This window comes from Meles meles, chromosome 3 (genome assembly GCF_922984935.1).
Source record: "Meles meles chromosome 3, mMelMel3.1 paternal haplotype, whole genome shotgun sequence".
Classification (NCBI taxonomy): Eukaryota; Metazoa; Chordata; class Mammalia; order Carnivora; family Mustelidae; genus Meles; species Meles meles.
Genome location: NC_060068.1, coordinates 3,909,732 through 3,935,169, shown reverse-complemented (window position 1 = coordinate 3,935,169; position 25,438 = coordinate 3,909,732). Strand labels below are relative to the sequence as shown.

Sequence of the window (25,438 nt, the reverse complement as noted above, 5' to 3'; positions counted from 1 at the left end):
GTTTCTACAGACTGGGAACATGGCGCACTGAGCAAATCCTGTGTGCGTGCTTGTCTGTATGTTTCCACGTGTCTGTGTGTTTCTGCATGGGTCTGCGTGCCTCTGCACACACACACACACACACACACACACAGAACTTACTGCATAATTCCTTCTGAGCCAGTGAGATGGAAAAGTCCTAGGGTGGCCTTCTCACTGGTCTGAGTGGGTTGGCGTGTGTCCTGGGAGCCTGTGGGATGGAGGGCATGCTTCCACGATGTGGCCGCAGAGGAGATGGGGACAGGACCTTATTCAGGCCCAGCTCCATGGGAAAGGGGTTTGTGTGGAAACATTGCATGCATTACAAATGTACCCCACAGTAAGACACGACACTGACCGGCCACCCCCATGGAGACTGGTAGCCCAGGCCATGCCATGGTTCTCGGTATGTGGACTTCTGGACTCACATTCTGTCTGTAAGTCACCATTTTGCCTGAAAACCAGCTCTGTTTCCATATGTGGATGAAAAAGTAACTGGAGGGGCACCTGGCGAAGTCAGGCAGCTGACGTCCGTCCGTGCTGGACCTCGGCTCAGGTCTTAATTTCAGGGTCATGACTTCAAGCTGCAGGCTGGGCTCCTGGTTGGGTGTGGATCCTACTTAGAAAGACATATAACTCGAGAAGAAAACTACTTTCTGACATGAATCCCTGTTCCCCTGTCTTGTGAATATGTTGGCTAACATAGTTTTGGGAGTGCCGGCCCAAGTGGACAGCAGACATCCGCTCTGGAGGGGAGGCTGGACCTCGGGCCCATGGCTCCTCAGTTACTCCGAGCAGAGATCAAAGTTGAACCACAGACCCATCCATCAACCCAACATGCGGAGCAGTCCCCAAGAGATCTGGATTTCACATGTGTCTACGCAGTCTGCGGAGGAAGGGGCCGCCTCATGGCCCAGTCTTGGCTCCACTTCCCTGGAGTTCACACAGCCCATTCAGCATCTGGGTCCTTCAGCTCGCAGGCCACATCATGTCTCGTAACCAAACTCACCTGCCAGCCCCAGAGAATGGGTACCTCCTCTCTCCTCAGAGGATGGGGGGCAGAAGCTGCTTTCCTTCCAGGAGAAACCCTCAGGGGTCCCATAGGGGTCTGGGCCCTTGGGCCCGTCAGGGGGTCAGGCACCGTGTCAGCTCTAGCGTCCCCAGCCCGTCCCACCCGTCACATGCATCACATGGGGCTGTGTACCGCTGGGGGCTGAGCCTTGCAGGGCGCTGGTGAGCACACGGTCCTCGTCCTGTGGGGTCTAGCGCAAGATGCTCCCCCAAGGGGGAGGGTGTGGCCGAGCTTGAGACTCGCCAGTGGGGGTCTGACCACTCGCAAGGCCCACGCATCGCTTCTTTAGGGCTCCCTGCAGACCCCGCTTCCACTACAGGTCCTTGACCGTGGGCTGGGCGCTGGCTAGGGCTAGGTTGCTGACCTCCCACAGGCACTGACCTCCTGGCCCATGGCTTGCATTACTGGGCAGCCCGTGGAGTCACAGGCGTGCTCTACATGGAGGGGGTGCGGCTGACTTGCTGCATGGGGAGTGCTCAGAGGGCAGCCTCCGGTGACAGCCAGGGGTGCAAGGACTGCTCCCCTGCGTGGGGAGAGCCCACAGACACCTGCACCGAGAACCACAGCTGGTTCAGGGCAGTGCGAGCGAGGACAACACAGCTCAGGTCCTGCTCAGCTCCAGCCTGAATCGCCAGCCCCCAACAGCTGAGAGAATTGTCTGCTGCACAGCTCGGACACACTACCCAGACGTGCCACACACACATGCAACTGCACTGTATGTGCACGCCACATACCCGAGCCCTGACACACACACCCGTGCACACCCACACTGGGAAAGCCCTGCACACATGTACATGCATGCTAACACACACTCATACACACACACCCAAGTCCTCACACACACCTATGCACACACTCACACACCCAAACCTGCACACACCCATGAAAACACAGTCACACAGACCAAAGTCCACGTACACACAACCATGCACATTCATGCACACACCAAGCACACACACCACTTGTCCTGTGATGTGTCTCCACCCAGGACTGGGAACACTGCCAGCAACAGCCCTGAGGGAGCCTGGTGAGCTGTGGGGAAGAGCACTCCCTGCTACTGGCCCCTCCGTTCCCGAGCCACGCCAGCCTTCCCTTTCCCACCATGCTTCTTTTCCCACTGCACCCCCAGACAGCTCCAGGCCTGTGTGCCTGACCGAACCCAGCTCTGGAGTTGAGGGGAAGAGCCCAGACCTGGTCAGTGGACGGAAGCCCCAGCAGTGGAGGTCAGGATCTGAGGAGGCCATGGGTCTGGTCAGAAGATGGGACCCTACATGAGGGGCTTGGAGCGTGTAGTGGTCAGCTGATGCTCACCTGGGCTGCAGGGAGGTTGAGTGTTGATGTGCTTGTCTGGAAGGCTCTCCAGTGTGGACGGGCACCGCAGGGTCACTCTGTGTGTTTCTTGATCACCCCTCAGGGCTTGGAGGCTAGAGAATGTGGGTCCTTTGCTCCCCATCCCTGATGCTTCCAGCAGATCTCCCTCATAAAGGGAGACAGTTCAGCACCCGTCCCCTTCCTGCCTTCCACACACGCTGGGTTCCAGCGCTGGGGGATGTCACTGGAGACCCGCACAACCCAGTCCATCCCTGGCGTGTCGCTTCCTGGACGCCCTGTGTCTACTACAGTCCACCCGCTGTTCAGCCCACAGCACTCTGCGCCTTCCCACTATGGCCGTCAGCTCACTCCTGTACACTCCCAGGGCTCTGGAGGGCAGGGTTGAGGCAGACACATGCTGAGGTGCGTGGCCCACAAAGGAGGGAGCCAGTCACTTCCTCCAGCTCAGAGCCGGTCCTGACCCCTGCAGCCCACATGCATAGCAGAACTGTGTTAGCTCTGGGGCCCCAACTGCTGCTCGTCTTTATCAGACTCCGAACATAAGGAAAGAATCAAGCTGGGAAGGAGGTATCATTTCCAAATCTAAGCGGAGGGTTTTGTTTTGGAAACTTCTCCTTTGAAAACCCCAGCAAGCCAGTGCTGACAGGCATACTTTGCTCTGAACTGGAGAGTGCTTTATTTATTCAGGCCGTGCGTGCTCTGGGATGGCGTCTGGAGATAGACATCTGCTTCTGGTGAGAGCCTGCGATTCCGTCGTGCCCGGCACACAGCTAAGTCAGCCCTGCCAAAGCGAGAGGCTGGTGGGGGATGGGGTGTGGGCGCCCAGGCTGGAGCCCTCCTCCAGGGACGGCTGCCTGCCCTCACTGACCTCTACCTTACAGGATGGGGACCTGGACATGGCCACCCCATTCTCCCTGGGGCCCCACTCCAGGCTGTGACTCTCTGTGTCCTGCTTCTGCCCCATGAGACCCAAGTGGGGAGTTGGGGGCTCAATCCAAAGTCACTCCTCTCAGGGGCACAGGCCTTGAGAGCTGGGCATCAGGCAGCCACGGCCCTAAGCGGGGTGTGCACCAGCTGCCAGGCATGCCTTTGTGGGTACAGATGGTGCCCATTGGACCTCAGCAGGCCCCTCTGGAAGGGTGGGCGAGCCCGACTGCACATGGGCTTTGCTGATGCACTCAGACCCTGATTGGCACTCCGTGTCATCTATGGGCCTGCCTGGGGCTCACCCTGGGCACTGATGTCATCTTGCTGCCTCCAGCCTGTCCTTGCCCAGGGGGAGAGCCCAGGTAGTGGGCAGCCCAGAGGCTGGGCTGCTCAGGACTGGGTCCTCGCCAGGCACCGCACCCAGCATTAGCGGGAGCCTACGGGTGTCGCCCAGGCATCTGCAGGGCTGAGGGACCCCGTGGAGCAAAGCAAGCTCCAGAGATACCCAGACCCTCGGGCCTCCATCTCTCCCTGCCTCTCCCCGTCCCCATGCACGCCTGTGCCCACAGGCAGTGGGCAAACTGACACGTGCAGTTGCTGGCTGAGCTCATTCTCGTGCATACTGGAGGGGGGTCCGGGCCCACAGTGTCCTGCTGTCCCTGCTGGAGGGGGGTCCAGGGCCCACAGTGACCTACTGTCCCTGATGGAGGGGGGTCCAGGGCCCAAAGTGACCTCCTTTCTGGGCTGGATGGGGGTTCTGTGCCCACAGTGGCCTCCTGTCTGTGCTGGAGGGGGGTCCAGGGCCCACAGTGACCTCCTGTCCCTGCTGGAGGGGGACCTGGGCCTACCGTGACCTCCTGTCTATGCTGGAGGGTGGTCCAGGGTCCACAGTGACCTCCTTTCTGGGCTGGAGGGGGTTCCTGGGCCCACAGTGACCTCCTGTCCCTGCTGGAGGGGGTTCCTGGGCCCACAGTGACCTGCTGTCCCTGCTGGAGGGGGGTCCAGGGCCCACAGTGTCCTGCTGTCCCTGATGGAGGGGGGTCCAGGGCCCAAAGTGACCACCTTTCTGGGCTGGATGGGGGTTCTGTGCCCAACAGTGACCTCCTGTCTGTGCTGGAGGGGGGTCCAGGGCCCACAGTGACCTCCTGTCCCTGCTGGAGGTGGACCTGGGCCTACCGTGACCTCCTGTCTATGCTGGAGGGTGGTCCAGGGTCCACAGTGACCTCCTTTCTGGGCTGGAGGGGGTTCCTGGGCCCACAGTGACCTCCTGTCCCTGCTGGAGGGGGTTCCTGGGCCCACAGTGACCTGCTGTCCCTGCTGGAGGGGGGTCTTGGGCCCACAGTGACCTCCTTTCTGGGCTGGAGGGGGTTCCTGGGCCCACAGTGACCTGCTGTCTATTCTGGCTTCTGCTGTAAACGCATGACCACGGGAGAAAGCATTCCACTGAAAACATGTCAGACATTTGAACACCTGGGCACGTTTCTGTGCATGGGGCTTGTGTCCACCAGCCTCCAGCTTCAGCTCCTGGCTGTCTGTCCCTGGCTGCTGCCAGTTCTGGTCTGGCTGTCAGCCTGCGCTCAGCTCCCCGGGACACAGGAGGGTGTCTTGAGGAGTCTTCTTGCCTGCCAGGCTGCTGCCCTCGAGACAGGCTTCCTCATACTCCTTTTGTGTCCACGTGGGGAGAGGCAGGGCCGTCTCCAGGGCTGCAGCTCTGTGGGGCTCCTGGAACAGGACAGTGACCGGAGAGGCTCTAGTGGTCCAGGCTGGGGCTCTGAAGGGCGGGGACATGGGCTCTTCAGGAGCTCACAGATTTGTTGTGGAAATGGAGGTTCAGCAGTGGGAAGTGAATTCCCAAAGGCAGCAAGGAAGGGTCCCTGAGGGCCGAGGTGTGTACTCCCTGCGGTACGCGGGCAGTGGGAGCCAGACCACAGCTCTGCTGAAAATGGAGGGGCAGACCCCCAGTGTCCCCAGCACCCCTGTTCTGCTGAGCACACAGCCCCTCCTGGTAACTCCGCAATCCTGAGGGTGCTGGGATGGGTTCTGCAGACAGAGTGAGGGTCCCGGATCAGTGGACCTACAGATGTAGCCGGGTGGGCCTGCCCTCATCACCTGAGGTCCTTTCCAGCTGGTGGTCATGGGAGGGAGTCTGACATTCCCAGCATGGAAAGGGTCGGCCGTGAGCTGAGGAAAGCTCAGGAGCTTGGAGCGGAAAGCGGGATGTCGGCAAGGAGCCGGATTCCTCCAGCAACCTGGTTGTTACCCCAGGAGCCCCGGGAAGCAGCCCAGCTGCAGCCCCGCCTGATCCTGACATCCGGGGCCATGAAAAAACACATCTGTCTCGCTTCAAGGCACCCACTTAGTGTTGCTTTGTTCCGCAGCCCCAGGAAACTAGCACAGACCCCCTTCCCATTGTGGGACCCCACACTGTGCACACGGGGAGTGGCTGGAGAATTCTGAGACACACGGGAGAAAAAGCCCAGGCTGCCTGGAGCAGTCGGCTGTCAAAGAGTGCCAGCAGGTGCCAGCCAAGGTGGAGGGCACTTGTCATGGTGGCAGAGGCCTCCCTCTCCCACCCAGGGAGATCCCTGTGCCGGGGGAGGAGGGGGCGGCCTGGCTTGGAGCCCCACGGAGACCAACGGAGGAGGACGCGCAGAGCTGCTCCTGACGGGGTGGGAAGGTCTCTGTCTGTCCATGCCGCAGACTTCCGTGGTTGGGAGTGACCCTGCGGGGGCTCTCAGCCACCCCGGTTTCTCTGCGGAGCCCAGAGCAGAGGCCTAGCAGCCTGTGAAGGCATGGAGAAGGCCGTGTTGGTGTAGGTACTACCCAGTTAGACAGGAGAGACCGGGGGAGACAGGGTAATGGGTGTCCAGACTTGGGGCACTGAACAGGCTGTGGACAGGCCCTTCCTGGCAGGAAGACCGAGCAGAGAGCAGGGCCCTGAATCCCAGGACTTGAACCCTACTGGAGTTCGCCCTGTGGATTTTGGGATTTCCTTTCCTCCCCTGCTCATGGCCTTCTTCATAGACTCTACTCCTGAGAGCACTTTCACGTTCGCAGCAGAACTGATGGAAGGACAGAGTTCCCACAGATATTCTGAGCTTCTCTCGCTGTCAGAATTCCGCGGCAGAGGCGTGTGTCTCCTCTGAAAGAAGAGCCCCTGCTGACACATGGAGGTCCCCCTGGGTCCACGGTGTAAGCAGGCCGCGGTCCCGGTGTCCAGCACTCCATGGGGTCGGGTCCCCTGGGTCCACAGTGTAAGCAGGTCGCCGTCTTGGTGCCCAGCGCTCCGTGGGGTCAGGCAAATCCGTGCGCATTCCAGCGGCATTGCCCCGAGCCCCGCTGGGCTCCCCCGCGTTCCCCAGCACCCACCAGGGGTGTGTCTCCCATCTCCACAGTCCCACCTTCTCCAGAACGCTGCCTTCACTCGGGATCACAGGGCGAGTGGCCTGGTCGGATGGGTTTCTTTCCCCCAGGGGCACACAACTCCGCTTCCCCCGCATCTTCTGGTGGTGGGGAGCTCGTTTCTTCGCGGCACTGGTGGGGGGGTGGTCCGGGTGGACCACAGTTTGTTGATGCCTTCTGTCCTCTGGATAACTGTCCTTCCTCAGCCACGCCTTCTGTGAAAAGTCTCTCCCGGCCTTGAGCGTATTTCCTGGGGCAGAAGACGTAGTGTGATGAAGGCCCGTCCTCCCTTACGTCTGCTGCAGCTGTGCGCCGGGGCTGGGTGTAAAGGCCTCACTGCACCGGAGGCCGCCTGGGTACTCCCCGTGCTGTCTCCTAGTTTTAGCTCCACGTGGCTTACATTTGGGCCCAGACCCATTTTTGAGTTAGTTTCTGTGAAGGACATAAGGTCTCTGTCTAGACATTTTCTTCCTTTGGCCTGTGGATGGGCAGCACGAGTTGGTGTGGAGACTGCCTTGGCTTTTTGCTTTTTGCCCACGACCTGCTGGCTGTTTGTTGGGGGTGTACGCCTGGTCTGCTGTTCGTCCCAGGGAGCCCCTTGTGTCCTCCTTCACTGCTTCTAGACTGTCTTGATGGTGGTGCCTTCACAGTGAGTCTCCAACAGTCTCTGGCAGCCCTTCTCACTCCACAGGAGTTGCCTACTCTGAGCCTTTTGATCCTGAAAACACACCTTGTCCTCGGCTTGTTGACATCCTCAGAGTAAGCTGCAGGGATTGCACTAAATCTGTACATCACGTTTGGAAAGGCTAACATCTCGACAGGATTGGATCTTCTCATCTGCAAACAGTTTCCTCCCCTTTCCAATCCGTGTATTTCCCCCATCTTGTTGTGTTAGCTAGGGCTCCCAGGACGGTGCTGAAAAGGAATGCAAAAGAGAGCACTTTGCCTACTTCATGATCCGAGTGGGAGATTTTCGGGTTTCTCACCATTAAATATGATGATAGTTATAGATGCTTTATCGATGTTCTTTATGAGGTTGAGAAACTTTCCCTCTATTCCTATTGTTCTGAAAGCTGGTTTTTCTTTTCTTTCTTTTTACATGAATGGGAGTTGGAACTTGTTATGGGCTTTCTCTACATCTATTAATACTATCATATAGGTTCTCTTTAGTCTGTTGGTGTGATGGATTCTATTAACTGATTTTTGGATGGTGACCCAGCCTTGCACACCGCTTGGTCATGGCATGTAATTATTTTATGCATTGTAGGATTTGATGTGCTAATATTTTGTTGAGGATTTTTGCATCTATGGTCATGAGAGGTATTTGCCTATAGTTCCCTTGTAATGTCTTTGCTAGATTTGTATTAGGGTAATGCTGGCCTCGTAGAATGGGTTAGGAAGTACTCTGTCTGCTTCTACCCTCTGCAAGAGACTGCAGATAAGTACTATAACTTCTTTTTTATATGTTTGGTAGAATTCACCAGTAAACCCATCTGGCCTGGTGCTTTCTGTTTGGGATGACTATGAAATCACTGATTCACCTTCTCCAATAGGTACATGTCTATTCAAATTGTCTATCTTTTGTAATGTGAGTTTTGGCAGATTTTGTACTTTAAGGACTTGGTCCGTTTCACCTAGATTATCAAATTTGTGGGCAAAACTGTTCATAATATTCCTTTATTATCATTTCAATGTCCATGAGATCTGCTCAGCTATAGGTAAGATGATTTCCCCCCTTTGGCTTGTTTCAAGAGTTTTTTTTTTTTAATATTTTATTTATTTAACAGAGAGAAATCACAACTAGGCAGAAAGGCAGGCAGAGAGAGAGGAGGAAGCAGGCTCCCTGCGGAGCAGAGAGCCCGATGCGGGCCTCGATCCCAGGACCCTGAGATCATGACCTGAGCCGAAGGCAGAGGCTCCAACCCACTGAGCCACCCAGGCGCCCCGTTTCAAGAGTTTTTATCTTTGATTTTTTAAAGTTTGATTATGATATGCCTGGGTTTAGGGTTTTTCATTCTTGGCTTGCTTTTGCACTGATCTTGTTTGTTGTGCTCTAAGACTCCTGAATCCATAGTTTGGTGTCTGGGGTTAACGAGGGGGGACATCCTCAATTGTCCCTGCTTCTGTTCTGCTCTTCTTTCTTGCTTCTTCTGGTCTTCCCCGCAAATGTAGGCTTCACCTTTTGTAGCTGTCCCACAGACCTTGGAGAATCTGAGTTCCTTGTTTTCTGGTCTTGTTTTTCTTTGCTTTCATCTTGGAAATTTCTGTTGACACAGCCCCAAGCTCACAGAATCTTTCTTCTGCTGTGTCCACCATCCCAATGAGCCCGTCGAAAGCATTTTTCTTTTCTGTCATGGTGTTTCCGATCTCTAGCATTTCTATCCCTCTGCAAACTGTTCTTGGGTGCTGCCTACTGTATCCACTAGGGTCCTAAGCTGTTTTCAATTCCTGGTCTGATAATTTGAGTACAACCAGCTCGCCTGGCTCTGCTGCTGCTCCGCCTCTTCAAGCTGTGTTGTGTCTTTTACTGTGCCTTGTGATTTTCTCTTGATAGCAACACATGATGCACCAGGTGAAAGGAATCTCTGTGAACAGGCCTTTACTGATAGGGTGAGGGATGAGGAGGTGTCAGTATTCAGTGAGCTGGACCAGTCACTGGATCGTCACCTGTGCTTCTCAGTTTCACACACACCCCCGCTGGTAGGGCAGATGGCTCAGCAAGCTGCAGGTTATTTCCCTTCCAGATCCCTTCCCTGTTGGGAAGACAGGTGGGTGCTCTGGAGTATTTCACAATGGCTGCTTCCCCCTCCCTGGCAAGAAAATAAGGGACACTTTCTCTAATCTTTCCTGGGAGAACCTGGTGGCTCCCCAACCCCGGAGTCTTAACTCTGCCTTGTCCACACAGCCTGTTAGAGTAAAGGGTTACGTGCAAGGGGGTGTCTGCTCCAGTAGTTGTAATTCTCTGGGTTCAGCTGTCTCCAGATTTGGGGGCAACCATTTGCCCCATGACCTCACTTCTCTGAGAGACCAAAAGAGAGCTGCATTCTCACTTCATTCAGCTTTTGTCTGCATGGATGTTGGGATGGGGTGGAGACTTCCCAGCTCCTAGTGGGCGGCCAGAGCAGGAACTATGGTGATGTTTCTAACTTCCATGTTTTTCTCTTGGAGTAGGGACAGTCTGCTGCTCTTGTCCTATGCCTGTCCCACCAAGTAGTCTGGAAGCAGGTGATTTGCTTTCTGGCTTCAGAAGCCAGAGATGGAGAGGAATACTGCCCCAGGGTGGCCACACTGAGTCTCCCCCTCCAGCACCAGACTGAGGGGACTCAGATAATGCAGGAGGAGCCAGTGAAATTTAGATGAGACTAGACAAAGATGTGTAAAGGGTTGAGACTTTTGAAGATGCTGGGATGGAGTGAATATATTTTGTATGTGGCATGTGAGTTCAGAGCAGCAGAGGGCGGAGTGTAATGGGCTGACTTGTTGCCCTCAAAAAGATATGTCCAAATCCTGGTTCCAGGACCCCGTAAATGCAATCTCACATGGAAGAAAGGTCTCTGCAGGTGCACTTACGTCAAGGAGCTGGAGGTCGTACTGGGTTATTTTGTGGGCACGGGATCCATGACAAGCGTCCTCCAGACAGAGACAGAGAGGAGAAGGCAGTAACGCCAATGTAGGGGAAATGGAGAGGGTCTCAGGGCACCAGCAGGTACAGAGGCGGGGGGGGGGGTCTCCTCTGGGGCCCCTGAAGGTAGTGATGCCCTGAACCACACCTTGGTTGCAGAGCATAAATTCTTGTTCCAAGCCACTCATGTATAGTAGTTCCTTATGGAAGCCCCAGTAACATCACATACCCACAATTCGTTTTCAGGCTAGGTGATAGGGAGACCCCACCCAGGCTGGCAGTTCTGTGCATGGTGCGGGATGGTGGGTTCCTACGCTGGGCTGTGCGACAGGGAAGCGTGTTCATGATAGCAGGCCTTGAACTGTGGGCACCCTAGGGTCAGGGTGTTAATTACTTTGCCAAATGTAGAGGTCAGAAAGAGCTTGGACGAGATGCAGCGATCTCCTTTCTCATGACCTGAACACTCCTGAGGGCACAGACAGCATGTGAGGCTGCAGGTTTTGGGCACCTCCTAATTTCCTGATTTGGGCTGGTCTGGAAGGATCACGGCATGGTTGCTACGCATGGTGTCTTGCTCTTTCCCTCCAGCAATTTCTCCAACCCCCTCAGTGACACCCTTTGTCTGGGCCATGTCCTGCGTGGATAGGCCGGTTGGAGAGAAAGCTGGTTAGCAGGCAGCCACTGATTCCAGAAGGAAATCAATTTCCTGTGGGATGGGGCATACAAGGGTGGGCTTGGATCTACATGCTGAGCAGCCCTGGTGCCTCTGGGCCCCACCCTGTGACCTGAGCCCCTCCCCTTCCTTCCCCTCCACACTGTCCTCCCTTCAGGCTCGCTCCTGCAGGCCAGTTGGGATTTCACGTGCAGAGTGGACGGTATCTGCCAGAGGCTCCAGGGCTACTCTGGGGCCCCTCCATGAGCCCTCAGAGCAAGACCACACACAGGGACAGACATGTCTGATTTGCAGATGAAGCATTCACTCAGCACTTGGGGTGGTGCCAGGGCCTAACCCTCTTGACCAACCCCAGCAGTGCCTCTCAGAGCCATTGCCGCATTTGGAACCAGTGTTGCATCCACTGGGAAATGCAGCCTGTGGTTTCAATAGCGACACCTGAGATTACATCATGAGGCTGTATGTTCCCTGCTTTTCCTTGTTAACCTGAAAAGTTTGTTTTTTTGGTTATGTTGGTCACCATACAGTACTTCCTTAGTTTTTGATGCAGTATTCCGTGAGTCATTGTTTGCGTATTAAACCCAGTGCTCCATGCAATGCGAGTCCACCTTAGTACCCACCGCCAGGCTCACCCATCCCCCACCACCCTCCCCTCCAAAACCCTCAGCTTGTTTTTCAGAGTCACAGTCTCTTATGGTTTGTCTCCCCCTCCAATTTCCCCCAATTCACTTTTCCTCTTCAACTCCCAAGGTCCTCCGTGCTATTCCTTATGCTCCTCACATAAACAAAACCATAAGATAATTGACTCTGCTTGACTTATTTCGCTCAGCATAATCTCTTCCAGTCCCATCCATGTTGCTACAAAAGTTGGGTATTCATCCTTTCTGATGGAGGCATAATACTCCATTGTGTATATGGACCACATCTTCCTTATCCATTCATCCGTTGAAGGGAATCTTGGTTCTTTCCACAGTTTGGCGACCGTAGCCATTGCTGCAATAAACATTGGGGTACAGATGGCCCTTCTTTTCACTACATCTGTATCTTTGGGGTAAATACCCAGCAGTGCAATTGCAGGGTCTTAGGGAAGCTCTATTTGTAATTTCTTGAGGAATCTCCACACTGTTCTCCAAAGTGGCTGCACCAACTTGCATTCCCACCAACAGTGTAAGAGGGTCCCCCTTTCTCCACATCCTCTCCAACACTTGTTGTTTCCTGTCTTGTTGATGTTGGCCATTCTAACTGGTGTAAGGTGGCATCTCAATGTGGTTTTATCTATAAAGAAGTCCTCAAACTCAACACCCAAAGGGCAGATAATCATCCAAAAATGGGTAGAAGACATGAACAGACAGTTCTCCAAAGAAGACATACAAACGGCTAACAGACACATGAAAAAATGTTCACCATTAGCCATCAAGGAAATTCAACTGAACTAGTTATTTTATCAGCAAGAATGGTTTATTCTGGGATAACACAGAATTGTAATTCCTGACACTAACGGCTTCTCATCGGCTGGACTGAACGGTGGTCGATATCTGGTAGAACATGCAGTGCATACCTTTTCCTTCTGGGCCTGTAACTGATGACTTTCTGGTTGAGTGTGCTTCTCTCAGGGGCTGTGATTCTGAAATGACAGCTCTTTGTGCCTCCCTTCTGGCTTCCCTGGCTAGCATTTGAGTCAACTTTAGGGGCGCTTCCCTTCATTTTCACCTCCTTGCCTTACAGTGGCTGCCCCCACCCTCCCCAGGGCGTCTGGGTGCCTCTACGCAAGGATCAGCCTCACCAACTTCTGTGCCAGTGCATGGCCAGCCCACCATGTGTGGGTGGGGCAGCCCCAAGGGCAGTGGTGTTGGCTGTGTGAGCACTTCCCTGGAGGCCTGGGAGGCCCTGACCCTCCTCCATACACCTGGGTTTCTGCACCCTGCAACCAGAGGGACACAAGCCCTTTGCTCCTTCTTGGGAAGACGCACTTTTCCTAACTTCCCAGTCTGCTCCAAGCAGGTCAATTGCGGAAAGCAAGCCATCTGTCCTCGGCTCAACTTCTCTTCTTAGGGTGAGAGAAAAAGGCAGAGGTGGGGACAGGAGATGGTGAGCAACATCTAAAGACCCTGCAGAGCCTGGTGGGAGAATGAGCCAGAGGGTCGGTGTGGAGCCACTGGGATGGCAGGTGTGCCTGATAAGGCACCAACTGTGCTTGGAGGACATGCATGCCCACACCTGCTGGAGCCCTGGGCGTGCAGGCCAGGCTGCACAGCGCCTGGTCTGCACACTGGTCTTGCCCACCACTCCCTGGCCCGCAGCCCGGGGCTGCTTACCGGGCAGCATGGTCCCCCACCCTGGACACCGAGTGTGGCTCTCCTGGGCTGGGAGGAGCTCCTGGGATCTGCAAAGCGATACTCTCCCTCTGCTCCTGCCTGCCTGCTTGTGCTGAAGAAACCAGGGGCTGAGACTGAGCGGCCCTTCTGGGAAGCAGGACCACCCTTGCCTCCAGTCCTGTGGCTTTTCACTTTCAAAATGAATCAGGGAAAATTACCTCCTGGACAGGCTCCCTGCTGTTCCAAGTTTCCAGATGGGTGCCAGAAGTTTGAAATATTATGTGAATGTGGAGATCAGTTGCAAATGTGAAAACTGACTACAATTTGCATCTTTCAAGTTTTACTCAAATCTATGGCTAATAATTAAGCTGGCAGCAGGTGAGAATGGAGGGGGCTCCTTGCAGGTGAGGCTGGTGGTCTCACGCCAGGATTGATCCCCAACCAACAGAGCTGCCTCTGAGAGGGTGTTTTATCAGACCCCAAACCCAAGCAAGAGCCCCCACCCTGACTGCCTGCACATAGTCAAGTTTTGGTGTGTGTGGTGTCTGAAAATGTCTCAAGGATGTTTGTTTTCTCCTCTCCTAAAATTTCTGCGTGTGCTGATTTGGGGGCCTATAGAGAAAACCACTGTAGAAACCAGCACCAGTCATTCCTCCCCTCACCCTTCTCCCCTCTCCCAGCTCTGCCTTTTAAGGGGACAGGACTATTGCCATCGCTACAGCCTCTGAAGCTCGGAGCAGCTGAGCACGGACCAGGAACGTGTGGGGATCTCTCGGCCCAGGCCACACTCGAGTTTGGGGCTGAAGAGGGCCATGTGTCACCCTCCAGGACAAGGAACACACACCCCTGTGCAGGTGGTGGGCCTGCCATGCGTCCTACAGCTTGCACGCTGGGACGAGTTCAAAATTCAAGTAGTTCAAAGGTAACATCCAGAAAAGAAACATTTCATGACACATGGAATTAATGCCACTCAGATGTCACGGGCAGCTTTATCGGAACACAGCAAGCCCATCTGCTTGCGAGTCCAGGCTGCTGTCTTGTAAACAGCCACCTCAGGTGCTGCAACAGGCATCCCACGGTTCAAAAGGTGAAGGAGTTACTTCTGGGCCTTTTATAGAAGATGTGTGCCCATCCTTGCCCAAACACACTGAGTACTCAGGACTGTTTGGTCCTGAGAACCAGCAGTCTCACGTCAGCACAAGCTGGAATCGCAGCTGCAAAGAGTCTTGCTTCTGGCCCAGTTGTGGGAGCAAAACCCAGCTCAAAGCATACTGTGTTTCAGAGTGTGCACACATCTCACAGGGTGACAACACAGTCCCACCCATCAGTTGAAGGGCGAGCAGATTCTGGTGCAGGAACAAAGCACCTGGGGACCTCAACCCCACACTAGGACCGAGTGCCAGCATCAGAGTTCAAGTCCACATCAGGAAAGGAAAGCAGGAAGGAGGAGATGCCAGAGGTCCCATTCCAAGGAGCGGGCTGTTGCTGACTACAGTCAGACCAGGACGGTCTTCCTCACACTTCCCAGAGAATCCACTCACCTGACCCAGAGAACTTGGCTCCAGCCAACGCAGCAATTCCCAGGCTACCTGAGGATCACAGGAGAGGCCCTAGGCTAGACTACTCACCTGCTTCCCCTAGTCCAGCTTCCAGGAGCTATGTTGTGGCCACTCCCAGTTATGCTCTCTCCAAGTCTCCAAAACGTGGAGGCAGAGGCCGGCAACCCAAGCCAGGGTGTCGTGGGGGAGATGGAGTGAGTGCACATAAAGAGTAATAGGGATAAAGTCAGAGCACCTGCAGAGCGGAGCAGTGCAGTTAGAGCGCTTGAGGTGGGAGCAGTTACAGTACTTGGCGTGAAGAGAAGTGGGGATAGAGTACTTAGGGTGAGGAGCAGTTCCGGCAACAGTGGGAGGTGGGGGTACCCTGGGGCTGCAGTTGGGCTTGAAGTCACTGCCTGGTTTCGCAGGGTGTTGCACTTCCGTGTCTGCCGTGGAGATGAGCAGTCAGTGCCACAGGTAGCGTTTGGTGCTGAGGCTCCAGGCAAATCGGGTTTGGCTATGGATTTTTTGCCACTGGAAGGGTCTAAGGTGAACAAGTCTGGGGTCAAGTCAAGGATAGTGAATACTATGAGAAGATCCTGATGGACCTTTCTTTTCAACACTCTAATTCCGCAGAGAAACAGAGTGCAGTTTCTATCCCTGAGGTGTTCGTGGGAGAGAACGGCCCCGACAACAGCCCTCTAATAAGGGTACAATCCTTCAGTCCCACAGACCTTCTCGCCCGGTGTCCAGGGTTGTAAGCATCCCAACAACAGCAGGCTTGCTCTGGGCAGACTCCTATCACTGGCCGAAGTGTGTGTGGTCCCCGGGCCCCGTAGGTGCTGAGCAGTGCCTGTCTTCAGGACAAGGGGATGCTGGCTGACCTCCCTAGCAGCACCCTCTAGGGATTCAGGACAGTGTCACAGACGGGGCAGGTTTGTTTCCCCTCTGCTCAGGGCTCTCTCCACAGACGGATGTGGAGAGAGAGAGGCAGTCCTCATCCTCACTGTGCTGGAAAAGCTTGGGAGCAACCCCTCGCGCCAGTGCTGGAGAGGACAGGCGCACTTCTCATTGGGAAGGTCGTGGAGTACAGAGCAAATACGGCAGCTGGAGATGAGGAACAGAATTCAGCACACTGAAAGAGGGAAGAACTGGAAGGGCCCTGGGAAGGCTATTCTCTGCGACTGCTCCTTCCTGTGTCTTCACAAACAGGTCAGCCTCCAGAAGGCAAAGGGCTCCTAGATGACTCCACCAAACCTCGGAACGCGACCTTAGTGGAAACTGCCACACAACACAAAGGTGGGCCCGATGAAAGAAGGGATAGGGGATTTCAGAGTGAACAGTGGCAGAGGTCAAGATGGGAGGAGATGCAGCCATGGTTCCAGAATCCCTGGCCCCGTCCCCCCTCCAAGCTGGGAGAGGCAGGAGGGAGCCCCTGGAGCCTTCAGAGGGAACAGCGCCCTGTGGCACCCTGCTGGCAGACTCCTGGTCTGCAGACCCAGGAGAGGACACAGTCTGCTGTCCTAAAGCCCCTCATTTGTGGTCACTCATTAGCAGCCCCAGAAAACCAGCTGGAACTCAGAATGCCAGCACAGGACCTGCAGAGGAGAACCAGAGAAAAGGCACCTCAAAGGGGCAGCTAGGCAAGGCCCAAGGGCACCTGTGGGTGCACTGCCCTTGGGGACCCTATTCCACAGCAGTCTGGAGGGGGCCTGTTCTGCCAGGACAGGGGAAGGGGTCACCTACTTCTCCATTCTGCCCTGTCTGTCCTTCCCCAAGGGGCTCTCCCACTAAGACACTCAAAGCCAAGCAAAAACCAGCAGAAATGCATGTCTTCAAAATATATTCTAAAACTAAGATTGCTCTTTTGTTTCTGGAGAGAAATGGGGCATTTTAAGAAAAAAAAATCAACAGTTTTTAAAATAGGTACAGTATGTATTATCTTTACACTTGGCTATAGGTGACCAGTGAAAAGAACATTCCTGGTCTTCACAGGACAACCTTGAGACATACTGGACTTCAGGTAAAAATTCAGTCTGACCAACAAGAAACCAGCCTCTCTGTCAGAGAAAACCAGAACCTGCAACTAGGGAGGGGCACACACAGATTAGCCTCAGAGAGGAGGCAGGCTCAGTCCTAAATATGGTCCTGGAAAAGGAGTTCTGTGGACACAGAATGCAGGGTTCAGGTGGGCAGACTCAGAAATCAGCATGTTTCTTTCACAGATATTTAAACTGCCCTTTTACAGCTAGCAAGAACAGAGAGAGAAGAAAATTCAGAGAGTGGGGATGGTAGCCATGCAAAGCAGCCACTGAGCACTGGGTGCAGCCAGCCTTGCAGGGAAGGGCCATCCTGCTGCTGTGGACCCTCTGAAGGGCTCAAGAGTGGGGAGCCTGGGCCTGCCTAGAGCAGGGCAGAAGGAGCTGCGGCCTGCAGGGAGGGGGGGCAGAAGGGAGCTGCGGCCTGCAGGGAGCAGGGGAGAAGGGAGCTGGGGCCTGCAGGTTGTTGGGGGTGGGGCGTGGGAGAAGGAACTGGGACCCGCAGAAGGCAGGGGAGAAGGGAGCTGGGGCCTACAGGTTGCAGGGGAAGAAGGAGCTGGGGCCATCACAGTGGGTGTGGGGCTGGGGGGGTGGCTTGCTGGATCTACAGGCAGAACTCCCCTCTCCGGGGCCTCCTCTTTCCTGCGTGTGCTGTGCTCCGGGTCACATCACACAAACCCTCCACCCTGAGGCAAGCCTGCACCTTCTGGCTCACAGCCTCTGACTACTAACATGCCCCTGGGGTGACTCCCGCGTGCAGGTGCTGAGAACAAGTACTCAGGGCAGTGACTGTCGTCAAAACCAGTCACTTCTTTGCTCCCCTGTGCTAGGTCAGTTTTTTGGCACGTCGGGTGTGCTTGTCGATGGTTAAGGTGGTCCGGTCAACGGCCGCAGTGATGCCGTCCAGGGCCTCATCCTGCCTCTCCAGCTCCGTCTCTGTGTCCAGGGCAAGACTCTTCAGCTTCCTCAGGATCTGTAAGAGTAGTCCACAGGGCAGGAAGGGCTGCAGTTTCTTAAACTCTCAAAACCAGACGTTATTTCTTTCCATCACTTTTACAGTACTTTGGAAATTGTGAGTTGGGGGGATGACACTCTGTCCTCCCATCCCGGGTTTGGGTCTCAGCTCTGCAGCTCACCAGCACTGACCCCCAGGGTGGCACCAACCCCCAGGATGGCACTGACCACCAGGGGACACCGACCACCAGGGAGCTTTGGCCAGCAGGACGCACTGAACCCCAGAGAGCTCTGACCCAGGATGGCACCAACCCCTAGGGAGCTCTGGCCCCCCAGGGAGCTCTGACCCAGGATGGCATGAACCCCCAGGGAGCTCTGGCCCCCCAGGGAGCTCTGACCCAGGATGGCATGAACCCCCAGGGAGCTCTGGCCCCCAGGATGCACCGAGCCCCAGGGCAGCAGAGCTGAAAGAAAGGTGACAGGTCAGACCTCTGGCCCGGCTCAAGGCCACAGCCCCCGTGCCTCCTGACAAAGTCCCTGGGGCACTGCTCTTCCAGTCACACAGCAGCAGGGAGGGCTGGCCCAGGGCACAAGCATGACCCAGTCCTGGTCTTCATTACCTGTCTACACCCATGTCCTGACTGCAGAATGGGATTTAAAAGGAAAAGCCAGCCCCATTTCTTGCTGATCTGTAGAGAACACCTCACTATTCCTCCACACGGCTTGAGGGGAGGAAGCAGCTACCCAACACAGCCCTGTGGGCACTGTAAGAAGGGGGCTAACCCTGGAAGAGCAGGCCCCTCAGCCTTCTGGAGACTCACGTCGTGCTGCAGGTGTCTCAGGCGCTGCTGAGAACGGCTGCTTTCCTGCAAGGCCGTCGAGACTACTTGCACAGTGAAATGTGGTGAGCCTGCGCGGAAAAATTGAATACCCTCAAGCTGACAACAAAAAGGAATGATTTTAAGAGGAATCGTAATGACCACCTACTTGCAATTAAGTGTTACTGCCTCTTGGAAGGAGAGTTTCAGGCCCCCGGCTGCGTTAGGATGAAGGACCTACAGACTGGAAGTCCTCTGAGGAGTCCTGGGTGGCATTTACCAACTCCCAAGGGATCCAGCGGGTACAGCTGCGTTCGAAGTCTGCTGCCCCATGGGGATGGGAGTCGGCAGTGAAGGGCCCAGACCTAAAGCAGCCAGTAGCGTGCCACACGTGGAGGTCATGATCATGGCTCGGCCGGTGGCCCTGCGGCATGGGGTGGCCCAGGCTGAGGAGAGCATGTGGCACCCTGCGGGCAGGGGGACGGCGTGGCCACAGTGCCGTGCGCTTCCATGAGGCAGCCTCGTGCCGCCCACCACCACGTGGGCCAGAGCGGAGGCAGGGAGGTGGTCAGAGGCTAGTAAGAGCAAGTCCTTCCTCAGGAGCGGGGAGGCTGGAATGAGCTCACAAATGCGAACAAGCTGTGAAAACTATGAAGTGGGGCATGAGGAGACCCCGCCAAGTCCTGGAAGGCTCCGCGGCAGGGGCCCTGTCGCACCCGTGCTGTGGAGGGCCTGAGGCTGTGTGCAGTCAGGTGCTTGGACGCGGGCAGGCTATACCGCACCTCTGTGTGCGAACCTAGCCTCATCCCTGGGAGCTCCATCTGGGTGCGGGGCATATCCCTGACCCAGGCAGCAGGCTCAGACGCCAGGCCCTGCACCCTCTGGGAGCCGCTGAGTCACTGGAAAACCTGGACGTGGCTCTGGAAAGTACACTGTGGGGTCAGCCGGCTCCGAGGGATGGGCTGCATGACCTCATGTAGGAGGTCTTTTCCACCGCGTTCCTATGACCTCATGTGGCCGAGGCCCAAACGGCACAGTAAACAGCTCAGCACCATGGGAGGCAGGTCCTCAGTGCCGCTCTGCTCAACGACCCCTCCCCATTGGCCTGCAGATCCCTGTGCACGGGGCACACGCACACCACAGCCCGGGGGAGGCTGGCCGTGGACACCCACTCACACCTGGCTTCACACCCATGCGGGGCCCCTGCCCTGTGTGGGTCCCTCAGGCTGCACGTGCTGTGCACAACCTCTGTGTCCTTCTCAACCACAGTGATGATCCTTCGGGCCCAGCAGGCTCTGAGCTGTGAGTGGTCAGCACTGTCCTGCTCCAGGGCTCAAGCTAAAAGGAGAAGGTCAGGACACAGGACTGGAGAAGAAAGGAAACGTCCTGAACCCGGTCAGACGAGCAGTGTGGGTGGCACAGGGGCATGACCCTGTCCACGCAGCTCCGTCTCCTGCTTCCTTGTCCCCACCTATCCCAAGCAAGGGTGAGGGCTGCGGGGCTCTATGAACCCTCAAACGGACTGTTTCACACAGTGGGCTGAGAGGGATGTCCCCACGTGATGATGCAGATGTCACGGCAGGAACAGCACACGTCCCTTAACAAGGCAAAGTGACCTTCCCAGGGATCAGCAGCCATTCAGACAGCCCCGGGAAGGGGGCACGAGAGCCGGGTTTGCTCCTAGAGCTGTGAGCAGCTATGGCAAAGGTCCCATGGAAGGAGAGCCACACCTGTGACTTTAGATTCTCCAATGCTCACATTCTCAATGGTAAAAAAGAAGCATTTCTTTCTTTTCTTTTTTTTTTTTTTGAGGTCAAAGCAGAATGTATTTATTAGGCAGAGAAAAAAAAAATAGACTTTTCAAGAGCACAGAACTACTAGAGGCATACAAACAGATCAGTCTATGTCAAAAAGACTCTATTAAGACAATTGGAGCCAGTCAGCCTATTCTCCTACGAATTACTTTCCCAAGTCCACCCACAGTTGGGGAAAATTGTATTATGTTGAGCCCTCTCTTATATGCTCTTTTAGGTCATTAAGCTATTCATCTGCAACGGATTTCCTTCCTTAAGAAATGTGGCCAAGGTAGTTACAAAAGGTATTCTAATCAATTTTCAAAAGATACTCCAGAGAAGGTTTGAAGAGCTTGGGTGTGTTACTTCTCCCCTATAGGCTATTGCTACCTGATGCAATTAAAGGCCTAATTCTTTAAAAAAGAAGTATTTCTTAAAATTTTATTTCTTTAAGTAATCTCTACATCCTCACACGGGGCTCGAACTTACGACCCCAAGATTAGTCGGCTCCAATGGAGCCAGTTGGTGCTCTGCCAAAATGAGAAACATCGCTGATTTTAACGATGCATCGTGTGTGACCCAATTAGATAAAAAGTCATCGTCTCCACATGAAAGCAACACACGGAATAACGCACGAGATTGGTCCTTTGCTACTTGGTGAATGGTATGCTCTCTGCACATGTCTGCAGGGCTCCCCGGCCGAGGCCCTGCTCTGGGATGGCCCCGCTATCCCCCGCCCGGAGGAGAACCACCATGGTCCCCATTGACCCACTCATGCACAGACACGCAGCAGTAACAGGCATTTCACTCCCTTTGTGAGCAAGATCTATCAACTCTAACCCTTCATGGAGTATGGGGTGTCCACACGGGGCTCCTCCCCGCCGATTGGTCCGACCGCAGCGCCGTCTCGCCAGGACCCTCCTCCCCGTCCAATGGCCCAACCACGATGCCATCTCATTGGGACCCCCGACCCTGCTGACTGGTCCCATGGCAACACCGTCTCATTGGGACCCCCTCCCCGTCCAACGGTCTGACCGCAATGACATCTCATTGGGACCCCGACCCCGCTGATCAGTCCAACCGCAATGCTGTCTCGCTGGGATCCCCCCTTCCTGTTCAATGGTCCGACTATGACGTCGTCTCATTGGGACCTCCCAGCAGCTGTGAACGCCTCACACTGCACCTGAAGTGACCTCACAGTGCAAAACCCCGAGGGACCTGCATGGCTCGTGAGTCTGCAGAGAGGACTGTCCCGTGAACCATCCAGCTAGGGTCCCTCTGGAGCACTGACTGGTCCGGCGCTTTTCCCTTTAAGGAAGAACACGGGTGGAAAGAATGGGGAAGGCCAAGTCTGGCCAGACCGTCATGCAGCTGTGACTTGTATGGCCCAGGATGACAAGCTGTCCAGTCATCAGTGTGTCAGGTTGCCAGACTCTGAAGTATCAGCTGGCAGGAGGCTGTGAGCTTTCTTCCTGGAGCCCCTGCCTCGCTAGAAGTGGGCCCGTGGACTGGCCCTGTCTGCGGACGCGTCTACCCCCACACAGCCCATGCACAGAGCTGAGGGGGAAGCAGCCCTCCGTGCACACACGCACAGGCAAACTCTGTCCCGGAGCAGCATCAGGAGAGAAACCGCAGAAATGCTCAGCGGTCTGGAGCCCCGAGGGCCGCAGATGCTCCACCAGGTCTGCGCACGGGCGGGGTGCGTCCAAGACCAGATGGTGGGGACACGCACGTCCAGAGAGCCTGGGCTGGAAGCGGGACATGGTTCACGGGACAGAGCGCACACTCCTGTGGTCTCTGCTGCCCTGGCCACACACGGTGTGACGGCCTCTACCTGCCAACAGCAGACACACGCAGACGCAGAGACGTCTGTTGTCTGCGTACAGACGGCGGAACGTCTCCTCCAGCGAGGAGGTACGCTCACTGGGACAGATGTGCTTAACCATGCGTGTGCCCCTTGGGGAGGCCGTCCCGGTGTGGGCTTCGGGGAGCCCGAGGCCCCGGAGGGCCCCGCCTCAGGTGTCCACCACGTACCTGCAGGAAGACGTTCTGTTCTACTTTGTGATGAGACTCCAGGACTCAGAGCACTCCTATGTCCATAAGAAGCACCTACAGTGAATTTAGCATAAGCTAGACTGTCTGCCCTCATTTTGTTATGCAGCTGACTCACTGGAAAACTGTGAATTTTCTTGCAGTGAGAAATTAACAACCATTTAAGAACAGAGCTGGGATAAATCAAGCTGTCTGCACGTCCAAACAGTTCTACCAGTTGGGGCCATTAACGTGCTACAGAGAAGGCAGAGAGGGAAAAAGCGGCTGCCAGTACAGTCAGAGCTCTGGAGACTGTACAGAACATTCTAGGCTACGATCTGTCACATTCAGCACTCACAGACCACCCCCGCGTCCCACCCGTCCCTTCGGCTGCATTCCTGCAGGCCACAAGGGCCATCTGTGGACAACAGCACAGGCTTCCTTCCAGGGAGGCCCCTGCCGCGGCCCCTCCTCCACACCCCTCCGAGCAGCTGTAGGGGGAAGCTGACGCTCCAGGTCCCCACAGTACTGCATCCCCACAGCCAGACTCTAAGCGCGGAGTCCTCAGGGATCCGTCAGCCCTCACTGCAGCTCCCAGTGGCCTCCCAAGGTCCAGACACGGCCAGCACATGGTGAACACCTCCCAGGGCTAGAGGAGGACCCTAGGGACAGGCCTGCTTGTTATCAGGTCACAATGGGTCCAAATAGAATTCATCCCAGAATGTAAGAAAACAGATGAAGTCCTAAAAACCACACATCGCACTGAAAGAAATTAAAGACCAAAACAGTGAGGGGGGTCCTCACTGTTCCTGGATGAGCAAGACGCCCAGATGCCTCCAAGTGACCTACACAGTCGATGCAATCCACATTAGGTTTCCAGCAGCCTCTTTACCCTCAAAGAAATGGAAAAAGGATCCGTAAATCCATTCAGAACTGCAAGGAGCCGGAGCAATCCTTTTCTTTATTCGTGTGAGAGTCGAAGCAGGGAGAGCTGCAGAGGGCGAGGGAGAAGCAGCTTCCCTGCAGAGTGGGGAGCCCAATACGGACTCAATCACAGGACCCCAGGATTGTGACCCGAGCCAAGGCAGGCGTCTGCTTCACTGACTGAGCCCCCCAGGTGCCCCAGAGGAATCCTGCAAGAGAAGGAAGCTGGAGGACTCACTTCCCTCACCCATCACCGGCGGGAATGTGAAGCGCTGTGGCCGTTATGGAGAGCAGCCTTGCCGCTCATGAAGTCCACGTGGAATTACCCGGGAATGGAGCGATGCCACACTGTGCACGCTATATGCCCCCAGGGAGCAGAGACACGACCCGCAGATGCCGTGTGTGGCGTTTGCACGACCGCTGTGGACAGCAAGCCGTCCTGCAGTTTGCAGTATGCACCACTCCACCGTGAAAGCAAAGACAGATCAGCCTGAGAACAGCGGGAAGTGAGAGGACAGCCGGGCGGGAAGGTCACATGCGTGACAGCGAGAAGACCGTCTGGGGTGGGGCACAGCAGGGCGCTCGCCGGCCATCGCTGGGTGGAAAGGCAGTAGTCATCATCCTAAAATCAGCATTCTAGAAGACAGCCAGGTACTGGACAGTAAGACTCCCACACAGCAGAGGTGAGCACTTCAGGAAGATGGGAAGGCGTCTGCTCCCTGGCCCTCACAGGCCCTTGCGCTCCTCCCCCGCACAGCCCTGCAGCCGCTCTGAAGATGCTCGCTGAGTTGTGGCAATTCTGGAACCCTAAGGCCCCTTATGTGGCACTCCCACCCCGTTCATGTTTCCGGGACAGTAGAGGGGACAGGATGTGGTCCGTGCCTTCACGTGGCTGAGCTTTGTCCCAGCTCGGTCAGTGAGGGCGAGGGCCCACCAGCCCCAGACAGCACACAGGCCTGCCTGGAGTGGGGGCCACAGCCGACAGAACGTGAGCCCTGCAGCAGTCCAGCCCAGGGGAGGGGGGCACAGGAAACCACAGGAGGCCGGGGCGGGGTGGGGGGCGTGACAGCAGGCTCGAAGCTACCGGTGACCATGGTAATGGCACAGCAGATGGGAAACCCACGGCGTTGTCCTGTGAGTCAGCCTGCGTCACTGTGGACGTTTCTGCAGCAGGTGGAACCGGGCCAGGGAGGCATGCGGCACCCCCCAGGATGTTGGGGTTGACAGGGCAGGGCTCATCCTGCGACACATGTCCTCTCGCTGAAATGTCAACTGTCATGGATGTCAGAAGCTACAGCGCCCTCATCCCCATCACCCAGGCTCTTCTCATGACTTAACAGATGACACAGGGTAGGACGAACACTTGTGAATAACACCTGGACTGGTATCAAAGCCACAAATGCAAACGCTGACAACCTCCTCCCCTTTTTACTGTGTCCCGAGAGTAACGAAAGGAATGAACCAGGTGGAAAACGGCTCACAGGACCTGTCTCCCCTGCCTGGCACAAAGGTGCGGGTCAGTGGGTTTGTGGACACGAGTGGCTTTTCGCAGAGCCCACTCCAGCAAGGCACCACCATGCCCTCCTAGGGCTGATGCCTTCCTGCACTCTCACCTGCCTACCCGCACAGCCAACCCCTCTTCCGGGGACGTGTCCATTCTGGAATGCCTGTCCTGCCATCGCTACGGATGGGAAGCATGGTGGCGGGCTCCATGGCTGGCGTGACACCCCGGGACTCTGCACGGGCAGCCATCCAAAAATCCGAGCTCTGTCGTCCCTTCAGACGTTAACACGCCCAGACCAGGGAAAGTGCGACACGGACGAGACGTTAATTTTGAGGTGAAGGACAATGTGTTAAGCCCGATGCTCTTGGGTTGAGGCGGTATGGGAGAAAGGCCGAGAAGGGATACACAGGCACTAGGACAGGCTTGAACACTGGGTACAGACAAGGGAGAGAAGAGCTGATGTGAAAGAATTCTAC

The 25,438-nt window shown here is 55.7% G+C and overlaps 1 protein-coding gene across 2 annotated transcripts in view; it reads right to left on the bottom strand.

Moving 5' to 3' along the window:
• Nucleotides 1-12,485: 12,485 nt before the first annotated feature.
• Nucleotides 12,486-25,438, bottom strand: part of SNAP47 (synaptosome associated protein 47) — a 46,855-nt gene continuing 33,902 nt past the window's right edge. For both annotated transcript variants that reach the window (XM_045998858.1, XM_045998859.1), the window contains one exon: nt 12,486-17,911. In XM_045998858.1, coding sequence (XP_045854814.1) covers nt 17,765-17,911 — 147 coding nt within the window. In that variant the 3' untranslated portion in view covers nt 12,486-17,764. The remainder of the gene's footprint in view (nt 17,912-25,438) is intronic.